At 41.7% G+C, this 27,911-nt stretch overlaps 1 protein-coding gene across 2 annotated transcripts; it reads right to left on the bottom strand.

Moving 5' to 3' along the window:
- Window positions 1–392: 392 nt before the first annotated feature.
- On the bottom strand, window positions 393–27,604 carry LOC108937095 (macrophage mannose receptor 1-like). 2 transcript variants are annotated; one of them, XM_029255043.1, is made up of 30 exons: window positions 27,453–27,604; window positions 25,419–25,820; window positions 23,778–23,951; window positions 22,726–22,881; window positions 21,363–21,476; window positions 20,970–21,113; window positions 20,394–20,576; window positions 19,859–20,016; window positions 19,377–19,490; window positions 17,748–17,863; window positions 17,497–17,645; window positions 16,997–17,196; window positions 16,382–16,500; window positions 13,859–13,943; window positions 13,140–13,284; window positions 12,655–12,693; window positions 12,385–12,548; window positions 9,697–9,761; window positions 9,079–9,179; window positions 8,776–8,918; window positions 8,366–8,480; window positions 7,822–7,994; window positions 6,972–7,077; window positions 6,288–6,520; window positions 4,615–4,780; window positions 3,970–4,122; window positions 3,380–3,496; window positions 2,718–2,885; window positions 1,491–1,523; window positions 393–1,152 (listed from the first exon to the last, which is right to left on the bottom strand). In XM_029255043.1, the coding sequence occupies exons 1-30, from the start codon at window positions 27,517–27,519 to the stop codon at window positions 908–910; spliced, it is 4,347 nt and encodes a 1,448-aa protein (XP_029110876.1). In that variant the 5' UTR covers window positions 27,520–27,604; the 3' UTR covers window positions 393–907. The 2 variants fall into 2 exon arrangements, with proteins under 2 accessions (XP_029110876.1, XP_018612375.2); XM_018756859.2 differs by having other exon boundaries at window positions 13,859–13,940.
- Window positions 27,605–27,911: the final 307 nt, after the last annotated feature.

Here is a 27,911-nt window from a genome sequence, read left to right as displayed (position 1 = left end):
TACATTTGTTTTTTGTGGAGCACTAATGATGGAGTACTCACTGAAACAATTTTAAAGCTAAGGAACAAAATTGCTGTTACATATCTTCTGTAAATATTGCCCCAATTAAACATATAATAATGCAAAATGTGATGTTACTGAAATTACTTTCAACAAACACATTTATGGGAATTCGTCAATTAATGAAAAATATTGCAAGTCAACGTCAGCTTAATGAAAACATGTTATATAAATGTAAATTGTAGTAATATTGCAATAAATAGAATGTTAAAAGTCTATGGTGGTTCATATCTAGGTTGAATGTGTGCCGTGGAAAACAGAGACAGGTCTGATTTTTTATTATTTATTTACAATCAAATAAGACAGATTTCATTCAGAATAAAAATGCATGACAGAAATGTAAGAAAATCAGATGAAAATAAGTGGGAAAAATCATTTTTAGAGAAATCACAGGAGTTTGCCATTTATCAGCATCCACGAAAGGATACATTCCAGAGCTAAGAAACTGTACAACACCAAAACAATTCAGAAATAAAAAATGTTTGAAAACTATTTCGGTAGGTGTAATTATTTAGTGGCAGTAATCACTGCATTTCCACCGACCACTGCCGCATTTCATATTAATATTAATTTTCTAGTGTGTGCGTCAAAGGCATTGCTGATTATTCGCACAGTTCACTACTCTGTGTGATGCTCTCGGGACCAAATATTGAGCTGATCGACTACGGTAAATATCAGGCAACACACTGCTGAATTCTTTATGGAAACTTTTAGCGCTTCATGTGAAAATGGGTATATTTTGCAGTAAAGATTGTGCAGAGGAATACTCTGGACCAAGTTCTTACTTCCCTTTTGCCTTCTGTTTCTTTTGCACCTGAGCACTCAGTGGGAAGTGGCTGGGAGGGAGTCAGATAGCGGCGGCCTGCTCGTTCTGCTCGATGTGTTCCACGAGGGCCTTCGTATCGACGGTAGTGGTGCGGGAGGGTTCCGAGTTGAAGTACAGGGTGTTGTCGAAGGTGCACTCTCCCTGTATCGGCTTCCGCTGCCTCTTGTAGAGGAAGAAGCCGGCGAGCCCCAAGACGGTCAGGATCATGATCACCACGGCAATGGCGATGCCTGCCGAGCTCTGTGGGACCTCCTCCGCAGAATGCACTGAAACACGCAACAGGAGTTGCCGGTTTTGGTGTTACCACAGTAGACCGATAGCTAACATCACGCAGGGTATGAAGGGTTTCCCTACAGCTTAGTCTTCGGGTCAGGGTTCGACCTGGATGTACAAAAACTCAAACATTCGGAAAACCTCTCTGGTTCACTGCCAAATCCGAACGGGCACTTATTCAATGTTAGATGTTGTTCTGGAATTCATATGCTGCATATAATGTTCACAAGTCAAAAGGGGATATTTACAATTCAAAATCTTTGATGAGCTGCACAGTGACATCAATGTGAAGTGAGCTTCCATAACTGAAGGGACTGAAAAACAAACTTACCAACTTTTTCCGTTTTGGCTGTAGGTGGAATAACTGGAAGAAAAAGAAATTAAAAACTGAATTAATAATGACATCAAAGGACTTATTCCTTTATGTAAATGAACGCCACAAGTGACATATAAATAAAATGTAGAACTCTAAAATATTTCTTTGAATGGCAGCTTTAGAAGATGAAAAGACTAGAGTAAAGCTAAATACTTCTTAGTGTTTTCTACATAAAACACCCAAGAAGCGTTAGATTTCACAAAAATTAAATGAGTGCATTGTTTTTTATGAAACCAGTATCGTTATGCGGATCATTGTTACTTTTAATATGCATATCCATATTAGTAAAGCATGCTTTAAGATATTACAGAGAAATATGATCTCCAAAAGACATCGGCACGAGCTTTCGAAGGAAAAGAATTGTTTCCTGAAAATTCTTCAAATTTCAGAACACATTTATGTACTTCATTTAACCAAGATCAAAAAATCATAGATAAAATATATCAACATAATTCATATATCATAATTCCGAGTTATGTAACTGGACAAATTCATTTTTTTGCCGTGTCGGATCCAGTAAAGGTGAAAAATACATAGTTTTTCTAACAGTTTTACTAACATTTACATTTATTCATTTAGCAGATGCTTTTGTCCAAAGCGACGTACATCTCAGCAAAAAGTACAATTTATGCATTACATTGAGAGAAGGAGACATAGCTGCAGACATGAAAGCAATTACATCCACTACATCATACTTATGATGAATATTACTCATAGAGTTTAAATGAATCGTGAAGTTCAAATTTAAACTTTTAAATAAATTCATAACCCCAAGTGTATAAGCTCAGCTCTGCAAAGGACATTGTGTGGTTTCGAGTAAAGGGTTTTCCAAAATCTCTAAGCAATTTTAGGGTGTTACTAGTGACTGAATTGTTACCCTGGCTAATAATATGTTATTTTTATTTTTATTGTTATTTTTATCATTATTGTTATTATTACCCTGGCTAATAATATGTTATTTTTATTTTTACTGGCATTATTAATTGTTTTTGTTTTTCTGCAGTACTATCTATTGTTTTTGTCCATAGTCTGTGGAGAAGCATCTAAGCAAGAATTTCATAATACTTTGTACACGGTACTTGTACTTTTGACAATAAACCTTGATCTAAACCTAGAACTAATAATAGGTTTGAGCGTTAAATCTCTATGACAGTGTAGGACGTAACCCATCGCTTTCCTTACCTTTAGCTACTTTGCAGATGTAGGATTTGTACCTACTACAGTGGACGTTGTTCCACTTTGCTGTGTCACTATAGAGCTCAACGCACTCCTCATTGACGGTGTTTGATGGCTCCCCAGCCATCCAGTTGGTGTAGTCAACCACAGTGTTGTCAATCCACAACCATTGCCCTGTTACGAAAGCGTGCATGTGTATATAAATATACAAACACACACACAAACTGTGTATATAAATATACCTATAAATACATTATTCAAATATTGCAATTTCAGTCTACACTTCCCTGTCTCTATCGTTTCAGGTGCAGCAGCAGTTCTCTGGAGAATAAATCTCTGGCTCAAGTCCTTAACCATTATGTAACTGCTAAACACAACAGTGGCAGACCCCAGCAGCTCCTGACATTGCTGAGGCTGTCTGGAGCCCACTGATGGGTTTTTATACTGTATATTTGGTTAGAAATGCTCAGATGTGCCAGTTTATCACAAAGACCACAAAACAGGAAAGGTCACACGTGAAAGGTCATATACCCTTTACTGGGCCGTCGGCCCTTTCCCTGCTGCTGCATTGCCAAAGATCGTTATTCACCTAGTCTGATAAATGTCAAACAAACTTAATAGGATGCTGTACTGGGCAGCAAAGTGTTAGTGTGAACTAGGTATTTTACCATTGTGAGTTTTGTACATGCCAATCCAGAAGGATCTGGTACTATCTTGCAGTATCTCTAGGTTTTGCTGTATGAAATTAGCTTCCAAAGGATCTTCGATGCTGATCAAGGCACCCCCTGTTGAATAATTATGGAAATTTCCATTAATATGCATTTTTAACATTTAACTTGCAAATGTCTCAAAAGAAGAGACATAATTATACCAACGCAAGGCACATGAGTATGAACATGGAGATAGCTTTTGAAATGCATTACTTGTAATACTGAGTTACTCCAATTAAAGGGTCACAACGTTTCCAGGTTTTTTACATTTATATTTCATTTACATTTATTCATTTAGCAGACACTTTTCTCCAAAGTGACGTACATTTCAGAGAACAATGAAGAACAAAAAGTGTAATTACATCCATTACATCATAATTTTTAAGAGTCAATGAGTTAAGATATCATTGTAATCTGGACCATTTACCGTGGTGGTGCAGAGAATTATAAAGTGGAAGAAAAGGGACCTTCGAAAGCCGACACCATGAAAAAACAGAGTTGATCAAATGGCCTCGACCAGTAATGTACCCTATGGTTATGACTCATACCCATTCGTATGCATTCCGTGGAAGCGTGTGCCCAGTTCTCCTTTGTGGAGGACATGAAGGCGTAGCAGTGGCCCCTGAACGGCACCCAGGTCCTCCGTTTCTTCGACTCGGGGCAGGTGCCTGGGAGCTGTGAGGGTTCCGTGGGAGCGATATCTGGGAAGAGACACCAAGACAGTCAGACTCACGTCCTTCTACAGTAATAAATTAATTCAACAAATGAATACGGACCAAAAAATATCACTCAAAATAAAGAATAATAGGAAGTTTTCGAATGAACTGTGATGCTTGCTAATTTCATGTCTTAAAAGGTTTGAATTTTTTCAGTTGGGGTTGACCTGTAAAACCATGAAGTTGCAGTAAAAATTTTTCATTGATCCTGTCATTGCATTTCAGGTGTAACGTACTGGCTAATTGAAGGCGAGTCAGATTTCGATAATCTAATTTCCATATGATTTCGATAATCAACGTAATGATTGTGAAAGTACAGCTGACTGAAATGAATGACTCGACAATGCTTAAGACCGCAGAAGATATCTTTAATCCCACGATAAACCTCAAGCCATGCACCAGGCCCACACCTAGGCCGATGTTGAATCATAGTAGCTAAATGTGCTTTTGTCACAGCGGGAATGGAAGGGATCTCACCAGATGAACGCCTGCACAAAGCGTAATGGGTCTCGGTGCAAGAGACGGTCTTCCATTTCCGGTCAACATTAGCATAAACGCACGCCAGGTTGTTCTTTGGCTCCCCTGATGCCCAGTTGGAGAAACGAAGGCGCCAGTTGTCGATCCAGCGGAAATATCCGCTAGTCTACACGGAAGAAGAACATTAAAAAACTGGCTAGCATGTTGAATGCTGGTTAAAGAAATGTTCAGTCCCCAACCCGAACCTTGTCCATTCCAGTTATGAGAAATTTAATTCAACTGAATCCCTACGTCGGCTTACAAGGCATTTCTTTGCATTTACAGGGAATGAATTTGGGTTTCACGTACCTCCTGACACCCAACTAGCGTGACACAAGACTGACCTCATAATCCTAGTTTGGTTTGTGTTGCATTAAATTCTTAATCTCCATTAGTCATTGTTAGCTAGTTACATCTGCAATAATCTCAGGGATAATAGCCCCGTTTGGACTGTCCCAACTACATCCATTCATTCACCAAGTGTTCGTTTTCATTTTTACATTAATTTCTTTTGTCCTTACTGTTCTTCTGGATTAAAGATTGAACTAATACTGTACAGTACTGTGCAAAAGTCTTAGACACTTAGATGTTTCACAAAAATATTTGTTTTAGATGGTTATTTAATGTCTTTGGCATTAGTGTCAATGGGAAAGAGCATATTTTAGATTTCCAAGCATTCCTTTTGCAAAAAGTTACAGTAAGGGTTTTGTATGTCGTTAAAGAAAGAAAGTACACACACAGTCTGAAACCGCTTGTCCCAAGCGGGGTCGCAGTGAACCAGAGCCTAACCCAGGAGGGGGAGGGGACACATCCAGGATGCGACACCAGTCCATCGCAAGGCACCCTAAGCAGGACTCGAACCCCAGACCTGCCAGAGAGCGGGACCTGGCCAAACCTGCCACACCAAGCGGTTGATGACGATGGATGGTTACTAAGTTTTGTGGGAAGTTCATTAATTAAGAGCATTATTTTTTGAAGCATTCTCACTTCACAGCTTTTTTCCCCAAGTGCCTGAAATTTTTGCATAGTACTGTATATAACATTGAGCATCATATGTATATGAATGTTTGCTAAGTACATGGTGCGCAATAGTTGCGAAAGAGCTCGGGTAGACTGCCATAGTGTATTATAGAGTAATTAATGAAGGGAAACTACATTGTTATGTTGTGTTATAATAACTGATAACTACTGTCAAAGTTATGTCCATTTTCATGGGGTTTGTTGATATCTGAGTATGAATGAGTAAAGGATTACAATTTACTCTCCTAAATTTACTTTCCTACTTAGCTTAACCAGTGCATTTTGGGCTTCCCTTATTTTTGCACTTGAACTACTTCCGTGTTTCTACTATGCACATGATTTCCTCTAAAGCAACATATGGAATTGGTCATTACACACCTGTATATACACCCTGAATTATGTTATTTCTACAGGCAAATGGCATACTCTTATGTGGCGGCTGTTCTGTAAACTACAATTGTGCATTGTGCACTACAGCTAGGTGGCTTGCAGTGAATGCATCAGAATTGTAGACACGAATGGATCGCTTGTGATGGTCTGTCACATCAAACATTACACCATAAAGAGCAGTTGAGAAACAGCAGTTCATTACTTAACTCTACAGCATAAATTACCACGTTGCTGTTGAGGCCGATCCACAGAGGCTCCTTGTAGCGGTGAAAGCGTAATATGATGAAAGCTTGCATGACGGGGTCCATGATGCTCGCCAGCTCTGCATCGTCCGCCTTGCACTGCCTCCTCGCCTCATCCCAGTTCATCTTCTGGGCCACCACCTTGAAGGAGCTGTTGCCCAGTCTCTGGTACGTGCTCGGGAAAGCAGTAGTAGCCGGGGGGTTTATCTGAGGATCTACACCAGAGAAACAAGAACAGCAAGAGTCTTCAATGGAGGCTTTGTTGTTGGAAAAGGGAAAGAAGATGAACAGAGAATGGACAGAAAACAATGGCAGGATGCTGTAGAAGAGCTTCCTGGTCTTTTAAGAGCGAAAAGATTGTCATTTAGAGAGGAAGAGACCTTTGGTTGTTCCTGACTGACAGTTACATTTATTACAAGGACATCGCTACAGTAATAACAAGGTAAACAGGGTGTCCGACTGTACACGATTTGGATGTACTGAATTTTTTAAGAAGTGCAGTAAAAAATGTCACACTATACCGTCTTTTCAAAAAGCATCACATTCCAGGGGATCTGACTGCATTTCGAGGACAAAGATCAATAGCAAGAAATATTGCGCAATACGTGAAAACGTTTGCATAATTAGGAAAGTAAACCCATGTTTTGCAAGAACACAGATGCTGACCAATGTTCCTCTTGCAGATGAAGCCCCGGGAAGCTAGGCAATCCTCCACCTTCCAGAGTCCAGCAAGGCTGGGGGAGCTTGTCAGCATGGCCACACAATCAAACTCCTGAGCAGAATGAAAATCCAGTCATGTCCAACACAAGCACCTGACTGCAGACACGGTAACATTAACTGGCACTTATTGATTATCAGCCTTCTGTAAAAAAAAAAAAAAAAAAAAAAAGCTGTTTCTTAAATGCAGCTCCTTTGGCGGAACATCTATAAATCTGTGCCTGTGCAAATATTGTAGTGCTGTTTTTAGCCATATGTGAATGGCAGAGGTACCTTGCTTAGCACCGCAAAGAAAAAAAAAAACTTTAACAGAGGCTTCCCTGGCATAACAAGCATATCTGCTCCTGCAAACTTTTTGTACAGTGAATTTGCATCAAGCAAAACAAAGAGAACAAACCTTTAATTACGATTGATTGACACTTAGAAAATGCCATTCAAAGCCAAGTCCATAATAATTGAACACCTTGCCTCGTATCTTATACATCCAGGATAGACTGTGGACCACAGCCACCCTGCGCTGGATGCTGTATATGATCAGTGAGAGTGGATGGATGGTAAGGCTTTCCTTTGCCTTTTTAAGGTTTCGGCATGTTCTTTATAACCGTTGTTGTAATAATAATGTCATTGTTAAGATAGGTAAATGTTTTGCACAATGAGAAAAACGTCAAAACATTTCTGGGATAGTCGCAAGCAGACACACTGCTATGACACAACTGAGATGCTCGAGTGCTCCCAAGTGTAAGCTCTCGTAATACGAATGTTTGAGTGGGAATCTCAGCCACGTAGAAGCACAGCGTACCTCGTCCATAAACAAGTAGCGACCGTCCGGCACGGAAGCGGGGTGCCCTTTGGCCCAGTTGGTATAGTACACGCCCTTCCCATCAGTCCACAGGAAACGCATCTCCCAGTTGATGTCGTTGAGGCCAATCCACATATCAGAGGGCATGTCCAGCAGTTTGGTGGTCAGGAAGGCTGTGGAGAAGACAATGGCTTCATCACCTTAGTAGACACCTCTTTCCAAAGCGGTGGCACGGCAGAGCAGCTGACAGCACTGGTCTTTCAGAGTAACTGGATGGCGAGATTGGACATGGGTTCTATCCCTCCTCAGCCTGTGTGGAGTCTGCAGGTTCTGCCTGTAGCTGCTCTGGTTTCCTCCCACAATCCAAAACACATGTACTTCAGGTTAATTAGTCTCTACAAAATTACACTGACTTTGGGTTTGGTTATTTCTCTGTTAAATTACAAATATTTTAAATTGTGGAGACTCTGTAAACACCAGTATAAGTGAAAACAGTTTCCCTATGAAATGGACATTGTGTATTTATGGAAAGTACACTACTTACCTTGCTCTTGCTCATTGAGGATCGACGCTAAATTTCCCCCCAGGTTGATGCAGTATGTCCGGGCCTCCTGCCACGGCTTCCAGTCTGAAGAAATTGCCCCAAAGACCTTGTAGCACTGGGAACGATGACATGGAAACAGTCAAAAAACAATTCTCCAATTTCCATTAAGTCATTCACATTAGTATTTGTTCACAGATTCTCCAAATTCCTCTTTGATTTTTAGAAGTAACTACTGATGATTTGGCTGTTGCTTCTTTGCCTTTTGGGATTTTGAGCTCGAACTGCAGTTCCTCTCCTCTAGCTACTCCACCACTGCCCACTCCAACATTTCTTCTCTAATATTGCAAAAAATAGATTTTTTTTCTTCCCCAAGGCAGATCACTAGAAGTTCTGCTCATGTCTCCTCTTACTTTGTTCTGGAAGTGTATCCAATCTGGAGGGCACCCGCCTTTAGGGGGCGGAGTGGGAGCCGCTGTTGTATTGATGGGGACACTTTGGCTCCTCTCACAGATCGATGGCAGGACCACACCGCAGTTGATGTCATTCCAGAATCCTGCAGGTGCACAGGACCCATGATGAGTTTGTGTGCATGATGTGTATAGGTGACTGTGGCTCATTCGAGAAGAGAGGAGAATATTATAAATGAGATAGTGCTGTCATCCCAAGCCCTGGAGGTGTCCTGGAGATGAGGAGGCCCTCACAGCTCTACCCACCCATGCTCTTGTACATGGTTACGCAGTTCTCGTCGTTATTGGCGAAGTTGGGCTCGTTATTCTCCCATGCTACATATGAAATGGGGGTTCCATCCACCCACCTGGAAACACACACGCACAGGTGGCCACTGCCGTTAAACAGTCTGCTACCCCATCTTAAACTGGTTCACATTAGTACACTATATAAAATATTTAAATTAACTGCATTTTTAGGCGTATGGATGCAGGAAATACACAGTGTTTTTCTACTTATTTGCTGGGATTCTTACTTCTCAGGTATAGCACTAGTAAAGCACAGGTGTTCAAATTTCAGGTCAGTAGGCTGGTCTTATATTTGACTTCACTGCTTTCATCATTTGTATGCAGCACCTGATGTTGTAGGAAACACTTATTTTGCATAGGATTTCTACAGAATTTTTTTTTTTTTTTTTGTCAAAAAAGACAGGAGGTTATTAGTCCCATATCCTAATATTTGTACTTTGCAGAGATTCATTCAGCAGTCTACAGTAAGATTGTAACAGTGACACCATTGATTAAATAAGCACATTTGTTAAACAGAAGCCAATATTACTTATTGTATTCATTTGCTTGGCAAATATAGCCTACATCTGTACCTACTGAAAGGATTTGTCAAGGTCCACAGTCAATCCGATGTAGTACTGGTCTTCGTCACTTCTGGATATCTAAAATACGTATTAAAAAAAAAAAAAACTGGATTACAGTGTGTAAATAATTTGTTTGTTATGCTGTTGTTGCAGTTTACTTGAGTTAAATCCATTTGCACATCTTCTATTGTGTCGCAGCAAACTCTCCCACCCTGTGAGGACACCCAGACTGCATCAAACATCATCCCCACCAAACAGTTTAGGAAGCAACTGAAAAGAAGGCAACGCTAATTAAAGAGCGGCGCATATAGAGAAAACGTTCTAACCCGCAAAGTATTGCTTGCGAAGAACAATTTGCTCTGAAATTGGTGTTTTATCGTGCCAGTCGGAGAAAGAGTATAATGTTGCACAACAGGAGAGTGTAGTCCATCATTGTTTTGCCAAATATGACAGGATCATTGGTAAAAAAATGTAAAAAATAAAATGAACCAAAAAATGAACTAAATCATCATGAGATCTCCTTAGTGTTTGGTGTGGAAGTGAAGTTTTTCAATTCTCTATGGCTCACCACAGATGTTCAGTTTTTGGCATCTTTTTATGCTTTCTGCAGATGTCCAGGAGTTATTAATTACAATCAAGATATAGAAAAACTGAGCACCGCGCATGAGTTGGTGGTGCAGTGGCCCAGCGAGTTTGGCCGGGTCCTGCTCTTGGGCGGGTCTGGGGTTCGAGCCCTGCTTGGGGTGCCTTGTGATGGACTGGTGTCCTGTCCTGGGTGTGTCTCTTGTGCCTTGTGTTGCTGGGTTAGGCTCTAGGTTGCCATGACCCTGCTTGGGAGTGTATGTGTATCAGTCACATACAGCAGGTTGCCACCTGCTATTCCCAAGGTTCCTATGCTAGTCTGTGGAGATGAACTGTCAGTGTTATAGCTGAAAGTCATCAAGCTGTTAATGAAATAAAAAAAGAAATCTGTCCTAAAAATAGGCTGAATACAAGGTCTAAATTGGTGGTTATTGTATAAAAATGACACTTTGAAAGGAATGAGAGATGTTAAAAAGCTGGTCATCTGCAAATCTTTCGAAAAAGGAAACCCGTTTAGGTCAAGTGAGATATGGATGTGAACAAAAATAGACAAACAGCGTGGAAAGAAAAGGGACTCCGGCTTTGGAGAAACGGAATCGTGATTATAAAAGCCTTGACACAGGTGAGTCATATTATGTTGAGTTCCAATTGCCGGTGTGTGTTCGTCTGAGAAGAGGTCTGACAATCAGCTCTTAAAGCGTCACGAAAGAGCTCGAAAGAACTTGACAGGAGCCAAAATTGGCCGTGCCTCAACTGCAGGTGCATCAGGCATAAGTCATCAATGCAGAGCCAAGAAGAAGCAGTAACATGTTGACATTCACCAACAGGGATGAGCAGAAACTTGAGAGAACAGTTGCTAAAATCCCTGAAAAGTCAACCTTGAAACTGGAAAGAACTGGACGAACACCGAGGCAAATGTACGAAAACACACAACCTTCAAAGATGAGCACAAATCCTGCACCGTACTGTGGTGGTAAAAATTAATATGGTCTCTTTTTCCCTTCATCCACACATATTCATGTTGGGACAAAGCCAAACAATATCTTCAACCTGCATTGTCTGTTTACCAGTTACTGATCATAATCTATAACCGTATGGCAATTATTATGTCTGAGGACCGATTTTCACTGTCATTTTAAATTCGAAGAACATGAGCCATGAACATAACTGAGCAGATACATCCTGCGATGCAAACACCGTTCCTTCTCAATGTACCCATACCTCACATTATAATACTGTAACGACCCGTGTTACTGGTTCAATGTAAGTAGTTGCATTATAGGAAATAATGTTAAATACGTGTGTAACCACTGGGGGCACTTAGAGGAAAAATTATGAGGTGACCGTGTCTCCCAGTGTGTTGGAGAGAACATGGGGGTGCTAGGCAGACTGGGAAGGCTGGCTGTAAGCACAGGTCCTGAAGGAAACGGGGTCCTCGGCCCTAGAGCATCATTTCCCTTGTGCCGGTGTTCGAATAAATCGTTCGTCATGAATGCTGCCTCCGTGTCCTTCTTCACCCAATCCGAACCCACGGCGCTGTGCGACACAGTACTGTTAAACACATTAAAGAGGTGTACACAACAACATTTTTCCATTGTTGTGTCATAATGTATTTTAAACAACTCTCCTTATGTTAATACGAGAGAGTGTGGTGGCACAGAGGGTTTGGCTGGTGCCCGCTGTGTGGCAGGTCTGGGGTTCGAGTCCTGCTTGGGGTGCCTTGCAATGGGCTGGTGTCCTGTTCAGGGTGTATCCCTTCGGCCTTGCACCCTGTGTTTCTGCGATAGGCTCTGGCTTACCACGACCCTACTTGGAACAAGGCGGTCATTGACGTTCGTTGGTTGTTGTTAATAAGAACCTTAGTAATGCGGTAAATTAGTACAGCTGTGATTACATGTCAGTAGCAGCACACTGCTTTTTTGGAACCTTTTTAAAAGCTGTAATTATACTCTGTATAATTTAACTGTAAAATAGCTGCCACTTCTTTTTCAAGTTCTCGATTAATGTGAATCTCAGGCCAGGAGACTCATCAGATCTCGGAAGTATTGGGTCATAAGTAATGTTTTTAATTGTCCTTATCGCTCACTGAAGGCACTGAGTTTCTGTCAAAGTCCTTTACCTGTCTCCATAGGAACGTCCTTTCGCTTTTTGCAGTAATGACCGCAAGGTCTCCGAGGTTCTTCTTGCAGAAGGCCCTGGCGTCCTCCATGGCTAGCTTCTGGTTGTTAATGTAATACTGGGTGCCGTTGTACTCAATCCAGCCATCCTTAGTCATATTATAGTCTAGAGAAAAAAATCTGGATTTTCTTAGAACTTGATATGGATGGACAGTGAATGTGTGTCGCGATGTTATCAAGCCCTCAGGAGAGGGACTGAATGAGCATCTTACCGACTAGGACAGCTGTCGGTGCTGGTTTTGGCGTCACACCTGCAGGTATTGAGATAGAGAGGCTTTTAGGAAGAGCAAGGCGAGGACTAAATGCAGCAGATGCTGAAAGCAGGTTCACAGTGAGGTGAGGATGACTCATGACTGATGCATGGAATAAAATCCCTTAAAAAAGCTCATGTCTTCAATAGGACAAAACCATATTTAAAGCTGACAACACAAGTTCGGAATATCGTATGTTTTACATCCTTCCTGTTTTGTAACGACTTAGGAAATTACAGAGGCATAAAAGGCAAGACCCCCAGCGGTGTTAGGAGTAATTAGGAGTCACTAATTCAGCTGAATAAGATGGATTTTGCTTGCAGAAGGAAACCACGCAAACAGGGGATGAAGGTTCATCTCTGAGGCTACAGCACTACTCATTAAGTGCCCCCCCCACCACATCCATTTCAGTGCAACGAAATAGAAATGTATGCGAAATCGCGCACCTTTTTGGATCTGGCATATCCAGTTGTTGAAAGATTCACAATGGCGGTCGTTCCATGGCCTCCCAAAGTAAAAGCTGACCTCGCCACAGAGTTCAGCATCGTTGTGGTTGTTGGGTTCTCCGTAGCCCCAGTTCTCATAGGAGACCTGAAAAAATGTGTTGATTTAACAATGCAGCAAATCACAGTTACAGGGATTCGGCTATTATGGCTCTTTTTAAATAGCCCACATTTACGACTTCATACATTTGCTTAGGAAATGGCTTCATGATTTTTGCACCTTGCCTATGCAAAGTGCGCTCAAAATTTTTCCTAGCACGGTAGTAAAATTTGAATAGCGGGGGCATCCAAAGGTGCTTCTTTCCAGAACAAAAGTTATTTGTGCTTTTTAGAGAAAACATTTCTAACTGCTGTTCCTCCACCACACTTTACTGGCAAACAGGGTACTTCTTCCAGACATTGATGATTCACAGCATGGCATGACACCCAACTATATAGGTCTTTCTCCTCCTGAGACTATCAGGGTCGTTCTGAAAGATATTTTTGCCAAAAATCAGGAAGATATATCAATCCAGGGCTGCAACAGATGCCATGCAGTGCCTTGCGCACACCTGGGAGATACTTTTGTACAAAGGACCACACAGAGCGATCTGCTGGGTGTCGCTTTTCATAAAGAGCCGAGCAGCAGGACCGGAGGCAATCGACGAATGGAAGAGACTTACTGTGGATCCATCGCTCCAAACAAAGCCAGCATTGGGGTTGAGAGCGTTGAGACCAATCCAGGCATCTTCTACCATAGGACCCCTGCTGAAAAACAAATGTTCTTAAATATTTTGGGCATGTAATTACAAACTTCACATTACATTTATATTTATTTAGCAGACATTGAATATTACTTCATTTTACTAATTTTATGAATATTACCTTAAATGAACTCTATGTAGTGTTATGAGCCCACATACCTTATTCATCGCGGTGACTTACATTAGTGGAACACACTCTCGCTGTCCCTCACACACTATGGGTGAACCTCAACAGCATGTCTTTGGAAGAAAACTGGAGCACCCAGAGGAAACCCACACAGGCAACATGCAAACTCCACACAGCCTGAGGGGAAATCGAACCCATGTCCTCTCGCACCACCCAGATGCTGTAAGACAGCAGCGCTAGTTGCTGTTCCACCGTGCCACCCAAACCATGCCTTCTGTTATTCTGGTTACGGCTCAAGGTACTGTAGAAGGACCATCACCCCAATATCTACTGAACCTGATCAATCCCTACATCCCAGCTAGAACATCCTGTTACTCCACTCTTGGTGGTCCCACTCATGAGGGGTCCAAAACTGGAAGCCCACTGGTTCTCAGTTATGGCCCCTCTGTCCCTCTCAACGTCTCAGTCCTATTTGGAATTCAAGAAAGGTCTCAAAATGCATCTCTTTCAGACCCAAGCTCCTGACAGTTTTACAAGTTAATCCATCACCATCTGTAATTTTTATGTACAAATTTTGCTGTTTTTACAGCACTTCTACAGACGTCTACTCGCTAAAGTGTACAAACACCCGGCTTTAATAAATCCCTTAACGGTTGTGAAATCCGCTTTGTTTTCTCTGAGTTGTATGTCGCTTTGGATAAAAGCGTCTGCCAAATGCAGAAATGTAAATATAAATTTGTATTATGTAATGAATCTTTGGGTGAACATATCTGCTAAGCCACTCAGGAGTCAAGCCAAGCATCGAGTGCCAGGCCCTTCCAGATTTTTATTTATACTTTGAGTATTTCACTTGGTGCCAAGATTCAGATTAACTATCTTTGATTTAACAGGACAGGTAAAGTTTCGCTCCTGAGATCTGTACTTTGATCACATGTCCACGAGCCTTTATTAATCTGGACTTTCTCAAAATCAATGCAGAATGTGGCTGACAAAGTGATAGTATGGTAACAAAATGCAGTTAAAGATTTACTTTTCATGTCTACAAAACACTTGAATGCAATTCTAAACAATGCAGCATTCTTGGACATATCATGCTTAAGGATATTTAATAGTGCGCTACTTAGATGTTTGCTTTTGGTCAGCTTACTTCAGAAAATTCAATAAATTGTTGCAATGGAGGAAATTAAAAGCAACATGAGGTAAATCCTGCTTTTAAGTGTGATATTTCTATGATAACAGTCTTAGCCTGACTGGAGGACTCAACACCACAATGGCAAGTAGTCAGGGTACTGACTACATATACTACTATGGGCGGCATGGTGGCACGGCGAGAAGCGCTGCTGTCTCACAGCAATTGTATGGGGTGAGAGGATGTGGGTTCGATCCCTGCTCAGTCTGTGTGGAGTTTGCATGTTCTCCCCGTGTCTGCGTGGATTTCCTCTGGGTGCTCTGGTTTCCTCCCGCAGTCCAAAAAGCTCTGTTTCAGGTTCACTCATCGCATGTGAATGACAGAGAGAGAGTGTGTGTTCCGCTGATGTATGGATGAGTGTCCCAGTGTAAGTAGTGTATCTAGCAGTGTAAGTCACCATGCTGAATAAGGTATGTGGGCTGATAACACTACATAGAGTTCATTGGATGTTGCTTTGGAGAAAAGTGTCTGCTAAATAAATAAATGTACTGAGGGTGAGTCAGAAGTATCTGCAGTAAACTGTATTCAACTGGCCTTGAATTTCAGTGAAAAACAATGTACTGTAATATGGATTCAAATGAAAGCAGATTATTTGGGATACTTTACATTTATTCATTTAGCAGACCCTTTTCTCCAAAGTGACATACATCTCAGAGAAATAAAATTTGTACATTACATTAGGAGAAAGAGAGACACAGTTGCAGACATGTGATTCTTAAGTAAACTTAGTTTCTTTCTTTTCACTTTATGCACCGATGTTCATCACTCAAGTAGGTGCATAAAACTCAGGACAGACAAATCCTGATCAACTTCCTACATTTTTTTTTGCAAAGGTACACAAACATTTACTTACTTTTACTTTTGACTTACCCTCATTCAGATGAGAACATAAAAACACTGCAAAAGGCCCGAGGCTGTTTCCTCGTTGTATATTATTGACGGCTTCAGATACTTAAGATCAAATCAAATTTTACAAAAAAAAGATTTAGAGGAGCAACATGTTTTCAGTTGTCTCCTGTCATTAGGAATAATTATTGGGTCTTCATTTTATTAATGGCCGGAACACCCGGAACACCAGGCTAAGGCCTGCTGCCAAAGCACACTTTGACTGGTCTGAGCTGCTCACCTCATGCTGTTGTCAAGGTCGCTGTCACTGTGGATACTGACAAGGTCGCCTCCAATGGCTCTGCAGAAATCTCGAGCCTCAAACCACGTCTTCTTGTCCTTCGACACTTTCTTGAAAATCTTCAGGGCAGAGAGGAAATGTGATCACCTTTGCACTTTCAGACAGTTTCTCAGTAGGCTACATTGATATAGTTATATGTCTTTGTGTGTGATATACAGTATATGAAGTTACAAGCCTGAATTTAAGAAAAAAAATTAAGCATGTATCACTATAATTTGTATACATACAATGATAAATATATATAATATAAAATAAAATATATAAATATATAAATAAATAGAAATATAAATAAAGAATACATAACTGTGCACCTATATTAAAGTAAATATTATAACAACTATTCCTTCAGTGGACTACACTTCAGCCAACAGAGACAACAAATAGTGGACCTATAAATATCCAGTGGGATTTGTGAATAAATGGTATGAGTGTTTAGTGCACACATGATCATAGAGAGTGCATGTGATCATTTAGAGTGAACATGAGATGCCTCATGCTGAGTCTGGACGATATAAAGATCAGTGCTGGCTTCAGGCATGGCTCTGTGGTCTCTACCTTATAGCAGAAGTCCCTGTTTCCCAGGGGTTTCCATTCTGGTAGGCAGGAGAGAGGCCGAGTGGTGGGCGGCGGCAAGGTGGAGAGCACCCCCTCGGCCATGTGCTTGCATATGTACTTTTCTTTGCTGGTGCAGCTGATGACGTCCCAAAGCCCAGCAAACTCTCCGGTTGTCATGGCGACACAACCGAGTTTCCTGCCTTTTTCACACGCATTGTAGAAAAATATGAATCGAGATCAGATAATCACTAATAAGGAGCTTCAATCTATCACTTTTTTTCTCTAAAAAGGACTCTTAGCTTAACTCCATATGGTTTTAAATACTTTATACACTACTAGTCACAACGATTAAGTAAGGAAAGTAACAGCAGGGATTTTCTTGACTAACTAATGATACAGGAATAATTGAGACAGGAAATGGTTCTGGGATGACTGATGGCTTTGACTCAGGTATGAGCAAAATGACTTATAGCCAAAAAAAAAAATGTTTAACAGCGTACCTGGCATGCCGATGTTGAAGTGAGTGAACCTCACATTTTTGGTGTTGGTCCATACAAAGTTTTCACGTTCTTCTGTGTTTGACAGCCCTATCCAGAAGTACTTCTCTGGCCTCAAGCCCACAAAGCTGATGAGGAAGGCGTTCTCATATCTACCAAGCATACCAAGAAGGGGAAAAGGTAGGACTAAGAGCAAAAACCAAGGAAATCCTCTGTTTGATGGCTCAGACACAGAGTAGTTAAGGCACATTTACCTGCTGGTGATGTCAACCAAGTAGGAGCTACTGCTCTGGCACGTCTGTTTTGCCTCATCGAATGTTTTTGCTTCTGATCCAACGTAATAGCAGTAGGAGCCAAATCTCGTCCAGCCCTTTGAGAGGTAGAACATTGTTAAACCCTACATAGAATCAGCATTTTAAATATGGGTTTGAGAAATTTTTCATGATCTTTAATGAGATTACAGTGCTGGAAGTTCCAAGGAATGCAGATATAGTGCAGGACCAGATGGGGCAGCTGGTAGTGTAGTGGTTAGAGCTGCTGCTTTTAGACCCCAAAGTCACATGTTCAAATTCTACCACCAGCTGTCGGATCCTTGAGCAACGTACTTACCCTAAATTGTTCCAGGAAAATTACCCAGCAGTATAAATGGGTAAATAATTGTCAAAGACTTAATTTAGGAGAAAAACTAAATTATAAATTTAAATGTGTCACATCAGTGAGCACAGATGCTTTTCAGGTAACACGAAACTCTTCATTTTAAAGATAAGTGACTCTACTATGATCGACTTGTTGCAGGTGTGACTTTTCTTTTCATTTATTTTGATTCTGCTGTTATTTACTGAACCATCCCATCTGCTTTTTGTTTGCAAAGCGGAAGAACAAAGTAATGCGGATTTATCATGCAAAAGCAACACTCAGTAAATCTGAAGGCACTTTTCAGAAGAATTAGCTTAAAAGTTATTGGTGCTCCCTAAAGTTATGGGAAAATAGAATTTTCCACACTGATTTTAAGTTTCTGTTTCTCTTAACCCTTGGTTTATGTTCTATGCATGTTTCTATGTTTGGTGTTCCTGTCCAAAATTGGGCAAACCGTTGTAATGTTTAATGAAGGTATTATAAAACACACATGATCACTTAATTATTACAACTTCCACACTTGTTTGTGGAATTTATGGTCTATAGACCTCATTTACCACTCTCTCTGTGTGTAGGTATTGGGGGGGGGGGGGGGGGGGGGACTCCTGAATGCAGCACTTAATACTTTGATCTTTATTACAGTATACAAAAATATAGTGTAGTATTATACACATAAATTTCCTATGACCAGCCAGGACTGACCAAACACACTAAAATATGAATAAAAGACATACATTTCAATAAAACTAGAGATGATTAATTTTATGTGTTCAGATGCGTTTATATGCCCAGAGTGGAGGATGTTATGAAGCATAAGGCAACCAGATGACAGTAACCTTGTTGAGGATAAAGAAAAGTGCTATACTGGTCAAATTTGACCAGAACTCAAGCTGAAGATTAAAAGGTAGCTAAAACTCTTCTTCTGGCATCGCATACTCTATTCATACCCTTGCATTACCATGGGGAAAATTGCATGGCTTCTAGGGAAAGGTTATAAAGAAAAGAAAGTTTTTGGTTCAGGTCCTGTAAGTTAATGCCATCTAGTAAAAACTGAATAGTATAAACTGATACAAGTAAAAATATATGTTGCGGAAATCATACAGCTGTTGCTTAGTCCTCAGGCTGGTGCGAATTGGCTGCCTGGTGCTAATGAAACCCTACAATTACCCTTCACTGCATGACCGATCACAGGATGATTAATCGCTGCTGACATCAAGGTGTCAAATAAATTCAAGAATGAGACTCACAGCCTTGCAGCCAGGAGATATGACCTGTGGGGTACCAGACGGCTTGGAGGAGGCTTTCTTCTTACAGATATATCCAAATTCCTTCTCGCACAGGTAGTCTGCCCACTTCCCTTCCTAGAAGGTGAGATAAATAACTACGCAGTACAAGATTTTTTCCTGCCCCAGTACACAATGGAACTTGTAGTGAAGCGATGAGTCAACAGCTATTGACGTACTGCATCTACGATTCCAATACGTGCTGCCGTTTTTCTCCATATATTGTGTTCATGCACAAGGTAGATGGTATACAGATTCCTTGAATTTGCTTATGTGATTATTGCAATATTAACTAAATTAAGTAGAGCATGCTTAATTTGGGACCTAGGTATGGGTAAGATCCTGTTCTGAGGAGAGTAAATCAGTGTGAAATTAAACACGTCACTGTATATAGCACCCCAGGGGAGACTACAGGATCGCCACCAAGTGAACGGAGTGCATTGTACCTTTCCTCTGATGAGGACGCAATCCTCCTGCATATTGGAGGCATGGGTGGGCTCTCCCACTTGCCAGTTGGTGAACGTAACATGCGTCCGGTCACTCCAGTCAAACAGCATTGACGTCTTCTGGTCATTCAGCCCAATCCACAGCTCATCGGTTGGCTCTGCGGTTGCGAAAAGAGGCTCGGTCTGGGGTCCGAATGCCTGTCAACTGCTATGTGACTAAACCACACTGACTCTCCCATATCAGGCCTCCAAAATTTGGATCAGTATTTGGCTCTTAGCTAAAACACAGACTGAGTTCTATGGTAGTACCCCTGTTAAAACTTTCTTGCACAGCACCAGGGATATTATTTGGTTTTTGGGTGAAATTCACCCTTTTCCTGCTTGAGATACCATCATAAGTACTTATACAGTAACAGCTGTACTGTCCCAACACAACATGTACTGAACTTGGTTGGCTGGTTGCTTGTTAATAAACATGGTAGAAATTTGCATGGCAAATCAACAGGCACATGGCAACAGAGAGGTGTTGACTCACGGAAGCTCAGCTGTGAGATGATGAAGCTTTGCTCTTCAACGTTGTGGATGCTGGCCAAGTCGCCCCCCTCCTTGTGGCATGCAGACAGAGCGTCCTGCCATATCTTTTTTGTCCGCTCCAGGTAGTAGCAATTCCCCGCGTACTGCATCCAGTGGGAGGGACAGAAGCTTGGCTGATTGCTCCCTGCCGAGGACCAAATAATAATATTATTATTATTATTATTATATGAGAACATTGCAAATGAGTCAACTTATTGCTTTTGATCCAGTGTCGTACTTATAAAAGTGACCAAAAAGTGACAGGGAAACTGTGTTCTTGAGAGATGAAGTGACATAAAGCCAGATGTTTTATGACAGTTGATCTGAACCCAAGGATATAAGGAAGAAATTCATACCGAAATGACCCATCATGGGACTCAACCTGAAACAATCTGAACTGTCTTCAGTTTATTTCGAATAAGTCAAGCAGGTTAAAGTAGAGACTTTTCCTGTAATCCTGATTGGGTTAGTCTTGGCTATCAAACAAGTTAGGGTGAGACGATGCTTTAGTGCTGTCTAGGTTAAAGGGAGAGCAAACCTGGGCTAAAGGGGATGAGGCTGGTGGAGTTTCCTTTGCGGCAAATGTACCCCAGTTTCTTGGAGCAGGAGTTGCTCTCCCACTTGGAAGCCTTTGCCGAATTCAAGACGGCACAGTTGAGGCCCGGCTCTGAGGACGGGTGGCCTGCGAAAGAGAGACAGGCTGGTGAAGAGACAACCTCACACTTCTGCTGAGGTCACAGCTTATGCAGGTGTTTGTAGTGTCCTTCTGCCAGGTTGTCAGGCCTGACAGTAAGAAACATCTGCAAGTGAGAGAAAAACAGAAGAGCAACTTGTTTTGACTGCTTTTGGAAAATTTCACGTTGTCCTTCCTTACCATTTCACATGTTTGTAAATGGAGTTTTTCACATTGCTGGTACCTCAAGGCACTCACCTGGGGCCCAGTTCAAATAACGGAAAGGATTGCCATTACTCCACTGCCATCCACTCTCAAAGTCCAGGCTGTTGAGTCCAATCCATAACGAAGTTCCCAAATTATCTGTCAGTCCTTTATGAGGGTCATAAGATGCACATTACTATATTTACCTACCATTATGAATGTTGAATTGAAAGTGGTCAGTACAGTACTTGCAGTGTATTTGATTGCTGGATTTCCCCAACAAACACTTTCTTGTCATTATCTACAACTTTTTATTTCTAAAATAACACACATTTCAAGCTACATTTCTTGTTAAATTGTTGAACGGCACACATGGCATTTTATATATGACATCTTTTCCATTAAATGTTTATTTTGTCCATAAACTAGGATATATCTGGGACGGCATGAATGTGAAATTGAGACACGGATGCGTTTCGGCACAGGCCTTCCTCAACGTGAGCACACATTAGTGAGACACAGAAATAAATAAAGAGCATGCAAGGTCATGTGACACATGTAACAACGACGATCACTGGACAAAAAACTGGTGAACACTGAGTCGGCTAATTGGAAAAAGGGCATCCATTACATTGCAAGACAATCAGTTTCTAATTTTGACTATTCACTGCTTGTCCAAGATTGTTGAAATGTTTTACGGGGCTGTTGCGTGTGACGGCACATTTGTGCTTTTTGTTTCACTATATAGTATAAGCCACATGGGCACAGTAACAAATACACCACATACTGTATGATGTAAGGCAAGTGATGCTGCCCTTGTTCATAAAGATAATTATTCTATTTCTTACGCGGTATCACTTTAGATGTTGTTGGTACTGAGACCAACATTTATATAACAGCTGGCATGGCAGCACAGTGAGCAGCACTGCTGTCTCACAGTGACTGGGTGGTGTGAAAGGATGGGGGTTCAATCCCTGCTTTGTCTGTGTAGAGTTTGCATGTTCTCCCTGTGTCTGTGTAGGTTTCCTCTGGGTGCTCTGGTTTCCTCCCACAGTCCAAAGACATACTGTTCAGGTTTTCCCATAGTGTGTGAGTGACACAGAGAGAGTGTGTTCCACTGATGTATGGATGAGTGACCCAGTATAAGTCACCTTGGTGAATAAGGTGTGTGGGCTGATAACACTGCATAGAGTTAATTTGAAGTTGCTTTGGGAAAAAAAGTATCTGCTAAATAAATGTAAGATTTCCCTACTGTATCTATCTGTTTTTTTCCACACTTCTAATAAAGTGCAAAGTGCCTTAACCAACTGAGCCACCAAGGAGTTGGTAAAAAAAAAAAAAAAAAAAAACAACAACCAGAATGCCTTTTAATTAGCTGGAGAGTTACAGCCCCAACTGCCTCTCACCAGGGCACTACCTGAGATGTAGCTCTGCTCATGTAGTTCCACGATGCTCAGCAGGTCAGCACTCTGCTGCTGGCAGCTCTTGCGGGCCTGGTGCCACGTTAGGGCGGCTTGCGTGTTCCTCTGGTAGAGGACCCCCGTCACTGGATCTGAGTCCCAACCACTACTGGCTGCGGAGAGATCAACGTGTTTTTGGGAGTTGGGGGGCGGGGGGCGGTCAGGATTGAGAAGATGTCAGGTTAAGTGTTCTCAGACCCCTTTTAACTGAATCACAATTCATGGGCTTCTAGTGATCATCAAGTCAGCATAAAGGAAACCACACTTTCCATGGGCATGTGAGTGGAAGAGGTCAACACAGCAGTTTCGCTGGCCTATACAAGTTGTGGGGCTCTCTCAGCGGATGCAGGGATCATACCCATAGAAATAGCAGTATCATTGTCAGTGTCATATTTTGCCGATGAATGCAGCAAGGAGGGAAATTCCTCTTCCTGACCCTTAACGTGTCTTTAGTGGAAGGGAAGGCTGGGGATGGAGGTAGGGGGAGCAGAGCACTGGCACTTTGCGGGCAGGCGGAAGTCCCTCGTGATGATGAGTCAGGAGGTCAGGGACCAGACACTGTGAGGGCTGACCTCTAATTAATAAACTGTCTGAATTTCACATAAAAACAGGAAAATAAAACAATTCCAGCAACAATAATGCCGTTTTGCAATAATAAAGGTCATTCAAACGATCATAGAATCCGACCGTGTTTGAAATGGATCCCAAAATATAGTTTTGTTTTTCTTTTTGTTTTTTCTTTTTGCTGAAAGACTGAGTTTGCAGAAAATATGGATTCTGTCTTTCAGCAGTGTTTTTCTCTCAGGACCAAGAGGACAATTTGCTAACAAATTGAATTGTGGTGACTTGGCAGTAGATGCTAACCAGATGTCAGAAATTCTCTTTCAGCTGGTATCAAAACCCAAGTTAGATATTATGATGTGTTTCTGAAGGGACGTGACTGAGTTTGTCCACAACTGCCTTTTTCAGGACCACACTAGCCTTAGGTTCTTGGAGTCAAACCACTCACATTTTGTTGGACAGAAGCCCCACTTCTTGTCTTTATCATAGTCCGTTTCAATGGCACACCAGAGCTGGCCGTCCGATCTTCCGGCCAAAGTGCAGTCGGCGTACCACTTCTTCTCATATTTAAACGGGAACTGGCAGGGAGCTCCAAACCCATTTCCACCGAGGGTGAAAATCTCTACAGGGAATAAACTTCGGTCATACTTCAACATCAAGTCCGCCATTAAGTCTTGACTGTAATCTATATGAATCATTTTGTGGGAAAGGCAACATAAGTGCAAAAAATTCTGCATTACTAAGAAGAGTACGGCCCAGTAAATCATTTTTACATTTAGTTTTTAAAATATCTAGCTGACACTTTGCTAAAGTGACATGCAACTTATAGAAAGTCTATGACAAGAGATGAAGAGTTTCAGATACAAACTCATGATTTTAAGAGCACTAGTTGTCTGATACCACCATGCTGCTTGTTCACATCCCTCAAGTAGCTGTCTATAGAAGTGACAAATAGCAAACACATGGATAGTAATAGCAGATGCTGTTGAGCTCAATTATAGAGCTGTCGTGAGATCAGTGAAAAAGTGGCTCTGAAAGAGATGGGTTTGAGACCCTTCTTGAATCCTGAAAGGGATTCAGCAGCTTTGAGGAGCAGAAGGAGTTTGTTCCTGTACAAAGTGGCCAAAATTGAGAACTGGAGGGTGATGGATTTTGAGCCCTTCATGAGTAGCACAAGCAACGGGCACAGGAAGTGGAGGAATGCTGTCATTTTGCTGGAGTGTAGGGATATTATTCATGTTAGCAGATATTTAGAAGACTAAAAACCTGATGCTTCCAAGATAAAAACCAAAAGTGTGCCTCAAGTTAAGTTATCCTGTGGTTGTGAGGATTGAAGACAACACACTGTAGCCAGGCATCTGACAGCATCATTTCTGAGAAACTCATTTCCATCTGGTAACGATAGGAGAACTGGATGCTTCTAGAGGTTAAAATGACGATTCAGCTGCGAAGAGCAAGGCGCTTGTGTTGCTAACTGTGGACTCATCGTGCCTTCATGAATATTTATTTTCCCACATGAAAGAAGTTACATAAAACTGTTCAGTTCTATTTGTAAAACCGTACTTTACCTCGTGGCTCTGGATCCTTCAAATTTTTGCTTTCTTATTTACTCGATAGCTTATTACCATATAATGTACTACAGGATAAGTAACGTAACAGTGAAACAAAAGCTTATAATAAACTCTCCTTAAGCAGCAGTTGAGAAAACCGAGGAAACTCGAGTGAGTGATAGCTAAATAGCGGATTTTGGCAGCATTCTAGAAGATTCCAAGTCCTGCACTAACAGTCCTGGACGAACATGTGTTATGGTGTGTGTGTACTATCCTCAGACACCAGTCTAGTGTAACAGGTCTACATCAGGTGCTAGAATAATACCTACTATGACATCTATGGATGTATCTCTGTAGAGATGATGAACATGAAAGGCATCAGGTAGCAAACTGATGAAAGAAGTAGGTTTGAGTAGCGAGTTCAGAAATATTATGGGCTCTGTAAGTCTCTCAATATTTAAAAAAAGAAAATAATAAACAAATACATATTAAAAAAAACTTTCTGGGCAAATGCTGAGCTAAAGTTTATGTGATCATACCTTGGTAGCCACGGAAGCAGAGGTCGTCCTTGGTGCCGTAGATCTGCCAGCGGCTAAAGGAGCCTGAACCTTTGTAAACCATAATGTTCTTCTCATTGAAGTTCCCATAGTTGAGGTGGAGCTCTACGCCCTGCAGGCCGAACAGGGTGTCGTTCTTACACTCCCAGTGCTGCACCTCGCTCTTTTCATCGCAGGGGAACAGCAGCACCTTGACCCAGTCTTTCAGGCTCTGCGCACCCAAGCAAAGCTTGTGAGCGACGCTGAGCAAACGCTTCTCCGACACCCAGCGGAAGCGCTGCGTGTCCCTGGTCGGGTTGCAGGGTTCTGCCTTGATAGAGTTGGAAGAAGTGGCAGTGACGCACCTATTGTGGTCCACATTGTAGATCAGGAAGGAGCTGCTGTCTTTGGAGACCAGAGAGGAAGGACAAGTGGATGTGAATGGTTAGGTTTCCTTTGCATTAAATCCATTATATCCAGTCCCATAGGGAGTACCTTCTCCCCTTGTCAAAAGGTTCTTTGCATGAACACGACAAAATGCACATGCAAAGTTGTTTCGGAAAATACCAGCCAAGAAAACACCACAGTGACAACTAAGAGTAATAGGGCAGGTGTAGTATGAATCATTGCATTTGTTTCATGATGACATGAGCAATATTTGTAGCCCTAGAGTGACTGATCACTTCTCACACATACAGAATTTTGCAAGGCATCTCTTTAAGAAATGCCCTTCACTCATGGAGTGATGTCCCTTCCCTTGCCAACCAACCAATTTCAATAACCAATTGTCCTGATCAGAATCATGGTGATCTGAAGCCCATCGTGGTACCATTGGTTGCAAGGTTGAGGGGGGTACACCCTGCATGGGACACCAGTCCATCGCATGGTCGCCCCACACACACAAAGGATGATTTAGAGACACCAATAGACACAAACACCATATCTTTGGACTGTGGGAAGAAACGGATGCAGACAGGTGGAAAACGTGAAGTCCACATGAACCGAGGTTGGATCGAACCCATGTATCTCGTGTCACCCGGGTGCCGTGTGCCTATTTTGAGCAAGTAAGAACTCTTGGTCATGTGAACAATAGCTAATTGTAGAAGAGCTAATGCCCTAAATTGCTCCAGTAAAATTGCACAGCTATATAAATAGAGAAATATCTAAAGGTCGCAGGTTCGATCCCCAAGTCCAGCTGTAGTACCCTTGAGCAAGGTACTTATCCTCAGTTGCTACGGTAAAATTACCCAGCTGTATAAATGGGTGAAGAATAGAAAGCTTGTAATAATTGCAATCTTAACATTGTATGTCGCTTTGGAGAAAAGCATCAGCTAAATGAACAAATGTGAAAAGTTGTCAGTAGCCTAACATTATAAATCACATTTGAGAAAAGCGTCACCTAAATACACACACACACACACATCTTCAGAACCGCTTGTCCCTTACGGGGTCACGGGGAACCGGAGCCTACCCGGCAACACAGGGCGTAAGGCCGGAGGGGGAAGGGGACACACCCAGGACGGGACGCCAGTCCGCCGCAAGGCACCCCAAGCGGGACTTGAACCCCAGACCCACCGGAGAGCAGGACTGCGGTCCAACCCACTGCGCCACCGCACCCCCTGTCACCTAAATAAATCAATATAAATTTAAATCTAAAAGGATGGATTTGCACATGCTGATCATTTGTCTTGCATCGTTTATATGTTAAAACGGCTGCATCCAGGTAGTCCCAATTTTTTTGTTTATTTGGTTGTTTCAATTCGGTAGAGTATGCAAAACAAATAGTTGTATTTTCAACATATCTGCAGCTAATATCAAAGTGAGATGGAGTTAAACCAATTCAGTTAATGCAAATGGAAAAACATGGTAACATTAATCCTAATATATATTCGGTATAGAAGGAAAATAATTTTAAATTAGAGACTAACAGTAAACTCAATTTAGGCATTCCCTGCTTCATACTGAATAACTTGTATCACCTGTGAACATTTATGATTTGAAAGACATTACTAAAAATGATACACATCAAAAACATACCTGTTCCAACATTGCAGCAAATGGTGTGAAGAAAGGAAAAAATTACAATCAAAACAAGCTTTGCCATTATAGCTGTTGCATAATTTTCTCTGGAAAAACGACACCAACACAGATGGTGTATGAATGGGCTAAGAAGGCTCTCCTCGTGTCAGGTGAACTTCATGTACTGAAGTCCAAGCAGGGTCCCGGGGCCCTCTTAAAAGTAGAGGAAATGTCCCATCACATGATGTGGGACAGGACACAACTTGGGGGTTGGGGATGAGGGCTGTGATTGCAAGTCACAAACTTCCTGTCTGTTCAGGGATGTGAAATGGAAAACAGAGCATGGACAAGAAGCAAAGGCAGGGACGGCTCCTGTATGTCCCTGGGTTATACTGGATATCTCAAGGTGACTCACTTATGCTTTACCGCTGAAGGTCTCACATATGTCCTAACCAGGAGAAATTTGCTGGTTTTCAG

The sequence above is a fragment of the Scleropages formosus genome, chromosome 9 (assembly GCF_900964775.1).
Source record: "Scleropages formosus chromosome 9, fSclFor1.1, whole genome shotgun sequence".
NCBI lineage: Eukaryota > Metazoa > Chordata > Actinopteri > Osteoglossiformes > Osteoglossidae > Scleropages > Scleropages formosus.
Note: the sequence above shows the minus strand (reverse complement) of the source record. Positions and strands in the feature narration are given on the sequence as shown.

What these genes read in the sequence shown, in the direction of transcription:
- LOC108937095 (XM_029255043.1), bottom strand. Translation starts at nt 27,519, where the DNA reads ATGGCAAAGCTTGTTTTGATTGTAATTTTTTCCTTTCTTCACACCATT. An exon ending in AACCATGTACAAGAGCATGG is followed by an intron (nt 8,919 to 9,078) that starts GTGGGTAGAGCT and finishes GTGCACCTGCAG; the next exon opens with GATTCTGGAATGACATCAAC. An exon ending in AGCCAAAACGGAAAAAGTTG is followed by an intron (nt 1,153 to 1,490) that starts GTAAGTTTGTTT and finishes TGCGTGTTTCAG; the next exon opens with TGCATTCTGCGGAGGAGGTC.